At 39.9% G+C, this 14,367-nt stretch overlaps 1 protein-coding gene across 1 annotated transcript; it reads right to left on the bottom strand.

The window, feature by feature from the left end:
- Window positions 1-2,142: 2,142 nt before the first annotated feature.
- LOC131818937 (endotoxic shock protective protein U9-ORF-like) lies at window positions 2,143-13,111 on the bottom strand. Its single transcript, XM_059153724.1, has 4 exons — window positions 13,045-13,111; window positions 12,177-12,227; window positions 4,476-4,511; window positions 2,143-2,411 (listed from the first exon to the last, which is right to left on the bottom strand). The coding sequence occupies exons 1-4, from the start codon at window positions 13,096-13,098 to the stop codon at window positions 2,292-2,294; spliced, it is 261 nt and encodes an 86-aa protein (XP_059009707.1). The 5' UTR covers window positions 13,099-13,111; the 3' UTR covers window positions 2,143-2,291.
- Window positions 13,112-14,367: the final 1,256 nt, after the last annotated feature.

The following is a 14,367-nucleotide window of genomic DNA, read 5'->3' as shown; positions in this document are numbered from 1 at the left end:
AAAATGATTTGTCGAGGGGCGCCTGGGTGGCTCAGTGGGTTAAGCCTCTGCCTTCGGCTCAGGTCATGGTCTCAGGGTCCTGGGATCGAGCCCCACATCGGGCTCTCTGCTCCGCAAGCAAGGAGCCTGCTTCCCCCTCTCTCTCTGCCTGCCTCTCTGCCTACTGATCTCTATCAAATAAATAAATAAAATCTTTAAAAAATATTATTTGTCGAATGGGTTGATGATTGAACAGAGAAAACCAAGACCATATATTGGGCTCCCGAACTCAAATACATTGAATGATAGAATCTGGATGAAACCCGTCTCTGAGTGTGAGAGGAGATGAGATGGAGTCTGATCGGATACGTGATAACAGAGGTAAATGTCAGGTCCGATTCTTCAGTCCAAGGGCGCAGGGACAGAAGACACCAAACACATTTTCAGAAATGCATGAAAGGACTTAGTGGTTGCCCCAAAAGACAATTTTAGCCCCAGATCATATTAATAGATGTAGGGTCTAGGTTGTAGGAGGTGATCCTTTCCTCTTTGTCATTTTCTAGATCACATCTGCGGCATTACGTGGACCTTCTGAAACCCACCATCAAGAGTGGGAACCTTATAAAAACTAGAGTATATTTGGAAAAGACCCCTGGGATATGATAAGAAACTGAGCCATGTCATAAAGAGGATGGTGAAGGGCTTGGGAATGTTCGCTTAGAGAAACTGGAGGCTGTGAGGTTATCTTTATATATCTAAGGTGTTATCATGGGGTAGACAGGCTAGATTTATTCAATATGACCCCCAAAGAGTTGAGCTAGGACCAAATTTTAGTACCATACAAAGAATAACTTTTCCTCAATCAAAGCTATCCAAGAAAGGACTATGGTGAAAAAATAATGAATACTGTTTTTCTGAAAATAAATAAATTAATTTATATAAAAAAATTAAGTGTTTTTACATTTTCAAAGATAAAAAAATAAAATACCTAAATAAATGACAGCAATATAGACTGCATACTTTTAAATATATACGCTCAGTAGTAAACATCGAATGTGATGTGCATCTGAGGCATCCAAGTGGAAATGCTCTGTATGTATTGTACTTACGGGTCTGGGATTTGGAGAAAATCTGGAATAAAGATATAAAATTGAGAATAAAAAAAAAAAAAAGAAAGAAAGGACTATGGAATGGGCTATCCTGTACAGGGTGAGTTCTCCATTGCTAGAAGGTACTCTGCCGATGTCTGTATGTCAATGGTGTTGTGGAGGACCCTGGGGGTCTTGTTTAAATGCCAACACTCCACTCTGGAGTGGAGACTGCTCTCTCTGCATTTCTAACAAGCTCCCAGATAATGTCGACTCTGTGGTCTTCAAAATCATTTCTGAGCCTGAGACTCAGGTTTTTATGAAATAGATACATGTCCTTTCCTACAAGAACTCCACTCCCTTTCCCTTCTAGTGTGGCCCTATGGCGACCATTTGTGAGGAGAGAAATCTCCCCGATGAGGGCAAAGTCCTCTAGGAAGGCCATACAATGATTTTTCCACATGGAGGAACAGAAGGGACTAATACACTGTGGTCATTGTTCTTAATTAGGAGCTATGAAGGTTACTGTTCTCTTTCCTGGAAAACAGACCACATCTTTGCACAGATGGGGCATGAGTAACATCTGTAAACTCTTTCTTGTTCCCCTTTGCTTTGCATATCTGCATAGACAGATGAGGGAGAGACCTGGAACTTTGGCTCCCAAATAAGGCAAAAGGAAATTTTAGGGCATTTCCCCCTGGCTTCATCAATTTCTGTCACAATTAAATAGGTCAGGACAGCGTCCCCTCTTGCTGGAAACAAACAGTAACCTCTTCAAGGGCTTGGATAACAGCTGGGGACAGAATCCTCCTGTCACGGCCCCCTCCCATCTCCCCAAGTTTGGCAGACTCCGCAGCCTGTGCGCTCCGCTCCAATATTGCTTTCTTTCTTCCTTTGTTGCAGAGCCTCTGACTTTTAGCTGGGCATAGGACTTCCGAGAAGAAAAACTTTTGATCTTATTTCCTAAATTCCTTTGTTCATTTTCCTGATCCCAATTTAAAATGCCAATAATGGTAGAAAATAACATTTCACTTGGGAATGACATAGTGATACAAACATTTTTAATGAAGCACTGTCATTTTATCCACGATGTAGAAAAGGATACACTGTCGTAAAAGGCGCAACTAGACAAAGCTCTTTGCTCTACAGCTGTGGTATTAAACAAGGCGGCCAGAGGAAGAAGACGTTGTCTTTGGCCTTGAAATTCCTGCAGAAGTTTATGACTCATGAATCTCCACGTCTGTCAGGGGTATGAGGGACTGTTTGGTCGGGATTCAAAGGAGAGACTGGTGGAAATGGTGGCATGGGGACTACAGTAGTAGGTCTGCTCATTGGTGGTTTCCTCTGATAAAACAAAAGTCAAGACAAAAATGCATTTATAAGGGCACCGGGGCGGCTCAGTCGGTTAAGCATCTACCTTCGTCTCAGGTCATGATCCCAGGGTCCTGGGATTGAACCCTGCATCGGGCTCCCTGCTCAGTGGGGAGTCTGCTTCTCCCTCTCCTTCTGCCCCTGCTGCAACTGTCTTTCCCTCTCTATCGAATAAATAAATAAAATCTTTAAAAAAATGCATTTATAAAAACTTAGTATATACATATTACATAGCTGTTACTTATATAACAAAAAATGCCTTACAATTTATATAGGTAAGGAGGGAAGAATTTTCAGCTAACATCATATTTTTTTTTAGTTCCATTAACTTATTATCAACTTTCTCTAATTTTCTATGTGTGTGACAGTTAATCGGTGGAATTTCAACTGCTTTTATCTGATCTTTAAAAAGAAAATCAAGTATTGTCTTTCCAACCTCGTTGTCCCAGCTCATCCTCCCAGGAAGAAAAACTAGACATTTTTTAAAGCATAGTTCTGAAGGTTGCAGAGTTCTAAGTGAGGCTTTAGAGACTCAAGATTGGCAAGAATCCCAAGAAGGCATTTTCCTCTGTTCTTCTCAAGGAAATTGATGATGCCAAAAGTAGAGTAAAAGGCTGAGAAGCTGAGCAGAACTTTTGAAAAACTTACAAGCGGTGGGTGATAAAATTTCAAATTCGGGGGTCGCCTGGGTGGCTCAGTGGGTTAGGGCTTCTGCCTCCGGCTCAGGTCATGATCCCGGGGTTCTGGGATTGAGCCCCGCATCGGGCTCTCTGCTCAGCAAGGAGCCTGTTTCCCCCCCTCTCCACCTGCCTCTCTGCCTACTTGTGATCTCTGTCTGTCAAATAAATAAATAAAATCTTTTTTAAAAATTTCAGTCAATTGCTCTAACATCAGATTAAATACAACTGAAGACAGAATTAATGAACAGAAGATAGACCAGAAGAAAATATTCATACTGAGCCAAACAAAAGGATAGCAAATATAGAAAATAGCAGAAGAGACATAGAGAGTCAGAGTGAAGGTTGGGTGTGTGTCCGAAGTTTAAGAAGCATACAGAGCATAACGCAGATGGAGTCTTCCATCAGATAAAGGCTCATAATTTGGAAAAAAAATGGTTAAAGACTGAATAAGCCCCATGAATCCCAAGGAAGAGAAATACAAACAACTACACATTACAGTAAGACTACTGAAACACAGAAATTAAAAAAAAATTTTAGAGATATTTTAAAAATCAAAGTTATGTGGATTTTAAATGAATGTTTTCAGGGTGCCTGGGTGGCTCAATGGGTTAAGCCGCTGCCTTCGGCTCAGGTCATGATCTCAGGGTCCTGGGATCGAGTCCTGCATCGGGCTCTCTGCTCAGCGGGGAGCCTGCTTCCGTCTCTCTCTCTCTCTGCCTGCCTCTCTGTCTACTTGTGATTTCTCTCTGTCAAATAAATAAATAAAATCTTAAAAAAAAAATGAATGTTTTCTTTCTTAATTTCCTTCTCAGATATTTTTAGTAGGAAACAGACAATGGTAGATTTGAGAACTGTTAGTTAATAACTGCCTTCAACATTTTCAAGAAATCATAACACTTTTCAAACAGATTCATGAATTTTAGTTATCTCCTTAATTAGCAATTCTGTTAACATTTCTGTAACCTTTTTAGTTCCCCAGGAATTATTTAAGGCTTAATTACAAATAAGATACACAGGCACACCTGGGTGGCTCAGAGGGTTAAGCCTCTGCCTTCGGCTCAGGTCATGATCCCGGGGTTCTGGGATCGAGCCCTGCATCGGACTCTCTGCTCAGCAGGGAGCCTGCTTCCTCCTCTCTCTCCCTGCCTGCCTCTCTGCCTACTTGTGATCTCTGTCTGTCAAATAAATACATGAAATCTTTTAAAAAATAAGATATATATGGGAAATCAGCCAGTGTTGTGATGACAAAACCCTCAAAATACATTTCACACTTCCTTGTCTTTCCCTTTCTTTTCGAGAACCTTCACTCTTCCTTCAAGTCTTGAGAATGCTAGAAATGTCACAAATGGAAACTTACGCAGGTGCTCCAGTATTTCGATAATCTCTGAAGGAGCTGTGAGAGAATAAAAGGTGACGTGGCATTTAATTGTTCAGAAATTTTGTTTCAGTTCAAATATATTTTTGAATGTTCTGAAAAAAAAGTGGGACATTTCTAAGAAGAACTTGCACAATTGCTTTAAGGTCTATGAATAGTAAAGAGGCTTGTTGTAACCACATAGAGGGGAGACCAGGAGGTAGCTGAGATGAGTAACAGTACAAATTTCTCCAGATAGTAACTCAAGTTGAAAAACAACCAGCGGTCTAGAAACATAGTGATTTATCTGCCTTTGTATTCAGACTACAAAAGGAAAGGGAAGTGGAAAGCCCAAGTGGGGAGCAGAGAGCTATGTGCTTTGGCAATTCTCTCTAAGCAAAACCCCAGCTTTTAAAGATACTCCAAGCATCTCAGGAAGCAAGCAGTATACCAAGAGGCCATGATCTATAGAACAAAACCTATGCTGAAGACAATTAGTGAAAGTTAGTGTAAATTTGTCTCTGAGCTTGCTTGGCAAAAAAAGTCAAAATTTGTCAGTTGAGATAAAATCCTTTAAAAGGAATGAACCTGGAGGAGGAGCCAAGATGGCAGAGGATTAGCAGGCTGACATCAGGTAGTAAACCAGCTAGATAGCTTATCAATCCGTTGCGATCACCTACAAATCCAACAGGAGATTGAAGACAAGAGCAGCAACAATTCTAGAAACAGAACATCGACCACTTTCTGAAAGGTAGGACCGGCGGAGAAGTGAATCCAAAGTGACGGGAAGGTAGACCACGGGGGGAGGGGCCGGCTCCCAGCAAGCGGCGAAGCAACAGAGCACAAAATCAGGACTTTTAAAAGTCTGCTCTGGGGGCGCCTGGGTGGCTCAGTGGGTTAAAGCCTCTGCCTTCAGCTCAGGTCATGATATCAGGGTCCTGGGATCGAACCCCACATCGGGCTTTCTGCTCAGCCAGGAGCCTGCTTCCTCCTCTCTCTCTGCCTACTTGTGATCTCTGTCTGTCAAATAAATAAATAAAATCTTAAAAAAAAAAAAAAGTCTGCTCTGTACAGAGTGACTCCATCTTGGGTAAATAGCCATTTTGTTGTTTGTGCAGAAAACTTAAATTTACTCTCCTCCCCCAGAGAAACTTACTAAGAAGCAAGTCCAGGAAACCAGTAAAATGTAGTCGGCTAGTTCCTGATAACAGAGCCCAGAATACAAGGGCGAGTCAGGCCGGATAGAAACATGTAATCAGTTCGAAGTACTGTTTGTAACGGTGAGAAGGTCTTGCCCAAACCTAAATGACCGCATGTTGGGAAGGACGACGACCTTATTGTTCACACTGAATATGTTAACTGACTAAGCCTTCCCAGAAAGTACTGTTTGTAACTGTCCTAGTGTGGAGTCATCTTGAATAACACGTCACCAGATGGGATGAAACTAGCCAGTCAACAAGAGACACACAAACCCGGTGGGTTGAGTTACCAAGACACGGGCTGCAGTTTCACCCAATAAAAGGTAGCCTGTAAGCTGGGGAGGGGTCGCCCTCTTCGGCGGCCCTGGCCAGTCAGTCTGACTTCTCATGCTTGGCATAGAATAGAGCTTTGCATAATCTTTGCAAAATTTCTCCACTTTCTTTTTCTTTATTCTTCTAACCAACTTACTTTATAAACTCCTTTTTTAGAAATTAAAACAATTTTGTTTTCATCTGTATAGGCATATTCCATCCCTTCATTGTGTTTACCTTTATATATGTTTTTCCTTCTTTAAGATTTTGGGAGCTAGTTTCTTCTAAGAGACCAAGATACTCCCAAAATTAAGTGGGTGACCCTGTTCTAGTCATCAGTCTAATATATATATATATATATTTTTCTTTTTTATACTTTTTAAATTTGTTTTCTTTTTAAAAAATTTTTTTTTTCTGAACTTCTTTTTGTCCCCTTCCCCCCCCCCCATGATTTGGGGTCTCTTCTGATTTGGTTAAAGAACATTTTCCTGAGGTCTTTGCCACCCTTTTAGTATTTTCTTTGCTCCTTCATATATTCTTATCTGGACAAAATGACAATACGGAAAAACTCACCACAAAAAAAAGAACAACAGGCAATACTGAAGGCTAGGGACCTAATCAATACGGACAAGGGTAATATGTCAGATCTAGAGTTCAGAATGACAATTCTCAAGGTTCTAGCTGGGCTTGAAAAAGGCATGGAAGATATTAGAGAAACCCTCTCTGGGGAGATAAAAGCCCTTTCTGGAGAAATAAAAGAACTAAAATCTAACCAAGTTGAAATAAAAAAAGCTATTAATGAGGTGCAATAAAAAATGGAGGCTCTTACTGCTAGGATAAATGAGGCAGAAGGAAGAATTAGTGATATAGAAGACCAAATGGTAGAGAATAAAGAAGCTGAGCAAAAGAGAGACAAAAAAAAATACTGGACCACAAAGGGAGAATTCGAGAGATAAGTGATACCATAAGACAAAACAACATTAGACTAATTGGGATTCCAGAAGAAGAAAGAGAGAGGGGAGCAGAAGGAATATTGGAGAGAATTATTGGAGAGAATTTCCCTAATATGGCAAAGGGAACAAGCATCAAAATCCAGGAGGTGCAGAGAACCCCCTCAAAATCAATAAGAATAGGTCCATACCCCATCACCTAATAGTAAAATTTACAAGTCTTAGTGACAAAGAGAAAATCCTGGAAGCAGCCCTGGAAAAAAGTCTGTAACATAGAATGGTACAAATATTAGATTGGCAGCAGACTTATCTACAGAGACCTGGCAGGCCAGAAAGAACTGGCATGATATATTCAGAGCACTAAATGAGAAAAACATGCAGCAAAGAATACTATATCCAGCTAGGCTATCATTGAGAATAGAAGGAGAGATAAAAAGATTCCAGAACAAACAAAAACTGAAAGAATTTTCAAACACCAAACCAGTTCTACAGGAAATATTGAAAGGGATCCTCTAAGCAAAGAGAGAGCCTAAAAGTAGTAGATCAGAAAGGAACAGACAATATACAGTAACAGTCACCTTACAGGCAATGCAATGGCACTAAACTCATATCTCTCAATAGTACCCTGAATTGGGCTACATGCCCCAATCAAAAGGCACAGGGTATCAGAATGGATAAAAAAAAATAATAAAACCCATCAATATGCTGCCTACAATAAAATCATTTTAGACCCAAAGACAGAGGGGATGGAAAACAATTTACCATGCTAATGGACATCAGAAGAAAGCAGGAGTAGCAATCCTTATATCAGATCAATTAGATTTTAAGCCAAAGACTATAATAAGAGATGAGGAAGGACATTATATCATACTCAAAGGGTCTGTCCAACAAGAAGATCTAACAATTTTAAATATCTATGCCCCTAACATGGGACCAGCCAACTATATAAACCAATTAATAACAAAATCAAAGAAACACATCAACAGTAATATAATAATAGTAGGGGACTTTAACACTCCCCTCACTGAAATGGACAGATCATCTAAGCAAAAGATCAACAAGGAAATAAAGGCCTTAAATGACACACTGGACCAAATGGATATCACAGATATATTCAGAACATTTCATCCCAAAGCAACAGAATACACATTCTTCTCTAGTGCACATGGAACATTCTCCAGGATAGATCACATCCTGGGTCATAAATCAGGTCTCAACAGGTATCAAAATATTGGGATCATTCACTGCATATTTTTAGACCACAATGCTCTGAAGCTAGAACTCAATCACAAGAGGAAATTTGGAAAGAGCCCAAATACATGGAGACTAAACAGCATCCTTCTAAAGAATGAATGGGTCAATCAAGAAATTAAAGAAGAATTGAAAAAATTCATGGAAACAAATAATAATGAAAACACAACAGTTCAAAATCTGTGGGACACAATAAAGGCAGTCCTGAGAGGAAAATATATAGCAATACAAGCCTTTCTCAAGAAACAAGAAAGGTCTCAAATACACAACTTAATCCCACACCTAAAGGAGCTAGAGAAAGAACAACAAAGAAAGCCTATACCCAGCAGACGAAAAATAATGAAGATCAGAGCAGAAATCAATGAAATAGAAACCAAAAAAAAACACAATAGAACAAATCAACAAAACTAGGAGCTGGTTCTTTGAAAGAATTAATAATATTGATAAACCCCTTGCCAGACTTATCAAAAAGAAAAGAGAAAGGACCCAAATAAATAAAACCATGAATGAAAGAGGAGAGATCACAACCAACACCAAAGAAACACAAACAATTATAAGAACATACTATGAGCAACTCTATGCCAACAAATTTGACAATCTGGAAGAAATGGATGCATTCCTAGAGACATATAAACTACCACAACTGAACCAGGAAGAAAGAGAAAACCTGATCAGACCTATAACCAGTAAGGATTGAAACAGTCATCAAAAATCTCCAAACAAAAACTCAGGGCCAGACGGCTTCCCAGGAGAATTCTACCAAACATTTAAAGAAGAATTAATACCTATTCTCCTGAAACTGTTCCAAAAAACAGAAATGGAAGGAAAACTTCCAAACTCATTTTATGAGGCCAGCACCACCTTGATCCCAAAACCAGACAAGGATCCCATCAAAAAAGAGAATTACAGACCAATATCCTTGATGAACACTGATGCGAAAATTCTCACCGAAATACTAGCCAATAGTATCCAACAGTACATTAAAAGAATTATTCACCATGACCAACTGGGATTTATTCCAGGGCTGCAAGGTTGGTTCAACATCCACAAATCAATCAATGTGATACAATACATTAATAAAAGAAAGAACAAGAACCATATGATACTCTCAATAGATGCTGAAAAAGCATTTGACAAAGTACAGCATCCCTTCCTGATCAAAACTCTTCAAAGTGTAGGGATAGAGGGCACATACCTCAATATTATCAAATCCATCTATGAAAAACCCACTGCAAATATCATTCAATGGGGAAAAACTGAGAGCTTTTCCACTAAGGTCGGGAACACAGCGGGGATGTCCATTATCACCACTGCTATTCAACATAGTACTAGAAGTCCTATCCTCAGCAATCAGACAACAAAAAGAAATTAAAAGCATCCAAATCAGCAAAGAAGAAGTCAAACTATCACTCTTTGCAGATGATATGATACCATATGTGGAAAACCCAAAAGGCTCCACTTCAAAACTGCTAGAACTTTTACAGGAATTCAGTAAAGTGTCAGGATATAAAAAATCAATGCACAGAAATCAGTTGCATTTCTATATACCAACAGCAAAACAGAATAAAGAGAAATTAAGGAGTCAATCCCATTTACAGTTGCACCCAAGACCGTAAGATACCTTGGAATAAACCTAACCAAAGAGGCAAAGAATCTATACTCAGAAAACTATAAAGTACTCAGGAACGAAATTGAGGAAGACACAAGGAAATGGAAAAATGTTCCATGCTCCTGGATTGGAAGAATAAATAATTTGAAAATGTCTATGCTACCTAAAGCAATCTACACATTTAATGCGATCCCTATCAAAATCCCATCCATTTTTTCCAAAGAAATGGAACAAATAATCCTAAAATTTATATGGAACCAGAAAAGACCTCGAATAGCCAAAGGAATATTGAAAAAGAAAGCCAAAGTTGGTGGCATCACAATTATGGACTTTAAGCTCTATTACAAAGCTGTCATCATCGAGACATATGGTACTGGCACAGAAACAGACACATAGACCAATGGAATAGAGAGCCCAGAAATAGACCCTCAACTCTATGGTCAACTAATCTTCAACAAAGCAGGAAAGAATGTCCAATGGAAAAAAGACAGCCTCTTCAATAAATGGTGCTGGGAAAATTGGACAGCCACATGCAGAAAAATGAAATCGGATCATTTCCTTACACCACACATGAAAATAGACTCAAAATGGATGAAGACTCAAAATGGATGACCTCAATGCGAGAAAGGAATCCATCAAAATTCTTGAGAACAACACAGGCAGCAACTTCTTTGACCTCAGCCATAGCAACTTCTTCCTGGGAACATTGCCAAAGGCAAGGGAAGCAAGGGCAAAAATGAACTATTGGGACTTCATCAATATCAAAAGCTTTTGCACAGCAAAGGAAACAGTTAACAAAGCCAAAGACAACTGACAGAATGGGAGAAGATATTTGCAAATGACATATCAGATAAAGGGCTGGTGTCCAAAATCTATAAAGAACTTAGCAAACTCAACACCTAAAGAACAAATAATCCATCAAGAAATGGGCAGAGGACATGAACAGACATTTCTGCAAAGAAGACATCCAGATGGCCAACAGACACATGAAAAAGTGCTCCACATCACTCGGCATCAGAGAAATACAAATCAAAACCACAATGAGATATCACCTCACACCAGTCAGAATGACTAAAATTAACAAGTCAGGAAATGACAGATACTGGCGAGGATGTGGAGAAAGGGGAACCCTCCTACACTGTTGGTGGGAATGCAAGCTGGTGCAACCACTCTGGAAAACAGCATGGAAGTTCCTCAAAAAGTTGAAAATAGAGCTACCCTATGACCTAGCAATTGCACTACGGGTATTTATCCTAAAGATACAAACGTAGTGATCCAAAGGGGCACGTGCACCTGAATGTTTACAGCAGCAATGTCCACAATAGCCAAATGACAGAAGGAACCTAGATATCCATCAACAGATGAATGGATAAAGAAGATGTGGTATATATACAATGGAATACTATGCAGCCATCAAAAGAAATGAGATCTTGCCATTTGTGACGATGTTGATGGAACTAGAGGGTATTATGCTTAGCAAAATAAGTCAATCGGAGAAAGACAATTATGATATGATCTCCCTGATATGAGGAAGTGGAGATGCAATGTGGGGGACTTGGGGAGTAGGAGAAGAATAAATGAAACAAGATGGGATCGGGAGGGAGACAAAATATAAGTGACTCTTAATCTCACAAAACAAACTGAGGGTTGCTGGGGTGAGGGGGTTACAGAGAGGGGGGGTGGGGTTATGGACATTGGGGAGGATATGTGCTATGGTGAGTGCTGTGAAGTGTGTAAACCTGGCGTTTCACAGACCTGTACCCGTGGGGCTAGTAATACATTATATGTTTATTAAAAATTTCAGAAATTAAAAAAAAAAGGAATGAACCCCTGTAAAATTTATGAGGAATTACGAGTATTACAATGATGTATGCAAATCAGTTTACTGGGGAAGCAGTGATAGTGTTTATAGGATCATTCTTGATGAAACCTCTGAAAAGTAGAGATAGAATATTATGTTGCAAAACAAAATGTTCTGGTAATTTCTGGGCTCTAATGAATTGATTCCTATTGAAATCAGATTATGCTAAACTTGAAAAAGTTTCATGACTTATGTTATCCCTTAATTTGCCAAAGAATTTAAACAAAACGTATACTGAGGGGGGTGTTGTCCCCTGGACCAGAGCTGACCCAGGCCCATGGGAGATGACCCCCGTTGGCAAGGTCTGCCTCCAGGCGGCCCACTCCTAGCTAAGCCAAGCAGGCTCTTTCCTGTGCTCTCCGACTAAGGTTTTCAGTGTTTACCTTGGATAAAAATCTTATAATCGTACTTTAAGTTCCTCAAAATGTTACTTCTTCAAAATGTCCAATATTTTCACCCTATATTCTATCTTTCTGGAGACAGCAAACATTTTTAATCTATATTAAAATAAAAAGCAATTACCTTCAAGCATAATAAAGGATGATAGGGCCTTGCAGAATAATGTTCTCGTATCTGTGAAAATTGAGAGGCAGAGTTGGAGACTGAAGACATAGTTACGATACAAGGAGCAACACGTCAGGCAGTTTGGACCCTGAGTTCCTTGGAGGCTCTCAGTCTTGTGATTGCACAATCCCGGCACCTGGTGTGGTCACCTGCTCTCCCGGACGGTCAGGAAAATTTTGTTTCCAGAATGAGTGAATGGACCTTGCACGTGTTCGCGTCATGAGACATTTTTAGTACCAGGAATATTGTCTTAGAGAACTCTCTCAGCCTGCTCCCTTCTTTGTTTGCAGTAATAGGAGCTGTAGGCTTGCTTAACCAGCTCCCAATGGCGTCTTTCTATTGGGGTCTCTCTGGAGCAACCACTGCTGAACCTGCCCCCACAGCCTCTCCCTCGGGCGCTGCTTCCCAGCCTTGCCAACCCCATAGCATAATTGTCCAAGACATTTATCATAATCCTCACGCCTGCTTCACGCCCCGGCCAATGAAGTCAGATGGTGGTGGTGGGCGGGGGGGCACGTATAAGGATTTTTTAAAGATTCTCGAGGAATTCCAAAGTGCAGCCAAGACTGAGAATCACTGTCCCCTTCCTCCTTCGGGGTCAGGAGAGCCTGCCCACGGTGTTTGACTCAAGTCTCTCGCTTTTCTAACAGGATCTTTTAAAATGGGTTGAAAGACCTGATTTCAGCTCCAGAGAGACTTGAAATGGAAATTATAGTTTTGACTCCAAGGATAGCTTTTTTGGGGGGTGGCCGGTGGAGTATAGCTAAAAGTTTGGAATGCCTAAACCAAGGCTGATTGGCAGAAGAGACATTAAAAAGTTACTTACTGGTGTGCAGTGAGCTGTGACCAAAAGGAAAGTGATCAAAATCGCCACCTTCATCGTTCAGCTCTATCTACAAGTAAAACAAGAGTATTATTTCTTAACTTAGAAAATAGGAAGCCCTTTCCTGCTCAGGTTGCATGACCACAGATCAGGCTTGTTACTAAGGACCTTGGCTACAGATCATTCAGTTGGAAAACAAAGGATGTGTAAATGAGAGATTCTGGAGAATATTAAGCAGTTGGAATATAGATCATGATTTAAATATCCTAAGAATGATATGTACCCTAATTTAAGGTCTACATCATACACCATCCCCCCCCCCAGACACACACGCATGCGAGTACAGTATAACATTTAATGCCTGGTAGGAATATTTTCCTAGTAATTTAAAAATAACATTGTTCTATTCTATTAACTGCATATAAAAATACAGTTTGGGGGGACGCCTAGCAAGTTAAGTATCTGCCTTTGGCTCAGGACGGGGATGAAGCCCCACATCGGGCTCCCCACTCAGCAGGGAATCTGCTTCTCCCTCCCTCTGCCTCTCCCTCTGGCTCGTGCTCGCTCACTCTCTCTCTCTCAGATAAATAAACAAAAACTTTTTAAAAATGTATTTTAAAATGTTTATCATTTCATTTGATTCTTACAATGAATCTGATAGGTAGATGTCATTAGTATAGTATCAATTCAGAAGTGGGTATTTGCCCTGTCTACACCCCTGTATTATAATGTAGATATTTTACTTGATGCATTAGTAAATTTCCATCAATACAAGGTTTTTCTGTTTTCAACTGTATCATGGCAGCTTTCATTTCAATCATTTTCATTTTCTATGAAAGCAAGAAAATTTTTGAAGTGTTTATAATATGCCTTTAAAAAATATACAAAATGTCTCTTTGTATTGTTTTGAGGGAAGAGAAGAGAGATCAGGCTTTTTTTTTTTTTTTAAGATTTTATGTATTTATTTGACAGAGAGAAATCACAAGTAGATTGAGAGGCAGGCAGAGAGAGAGAGGGAAGCAGGCTCCCTGCTGAGCAGAGAGCCCGATGCGGGACTCGATCCCAGGACCCTGAGATCATGACCTGAGCCGAAGGCAGCGGCTTAACCCACTGAGCCACCCAGGCACCCCGAGATCAGGCTTTTTGAAGATAAACGTAGTTGCTATATTTCTCATTAAGCAGAATACTCTAATTTTCCTCAAGAATATATAAACTGATTCATTTCTGTGAGTAAGAAATGTCATTCTTAGTAAGTGTTTATTACAAAAATTCTACCATTTGAAATACTTTTCACAAAGAAGGCTATAAATGTAATCTTAAAACAAA

This window comes from Mustela lutreola, chromosome 1 (assembly GCF_030435805.1).
Source record: "Mustela lutreola isolate mMusLut2 chromosome 1, mMusLut2.pri, whole genome shotgun sequence".
Taxonomy (NCBI): domain Eukaryota; kingdom Metazoa; phylum Chordata; class Mammalia; order Carnivora; family Mustelidae; genus Mustela; species Mustela lutreola.
This window is presented reverse-complemented; position numbering and strand designations above follow the sequence as displayed.

Coding starts and splice junctions, on each gene's coding strand:
- LOC131818937 (XM_059153724.1), bottom strand. CDS start 13,098: ATGAAGGTGGCGATTTTGATCACTTTCCTTTTGGTCACAGCTCACTGC. Junction 12,228..13,044: donor TCACAGCTCACTGCACACCA/GTAAGTAACTTT, acceptor CAATTTTCACAG/ATACGAGAACATTATTCTGC. Junction 4,512..12,176: donor ATCCTTTATTATGCTTGAAG/GTAATTGCTTTT, acceptor ATTCTCTCACAG/CTCCTTCAGAGATTATCGAA.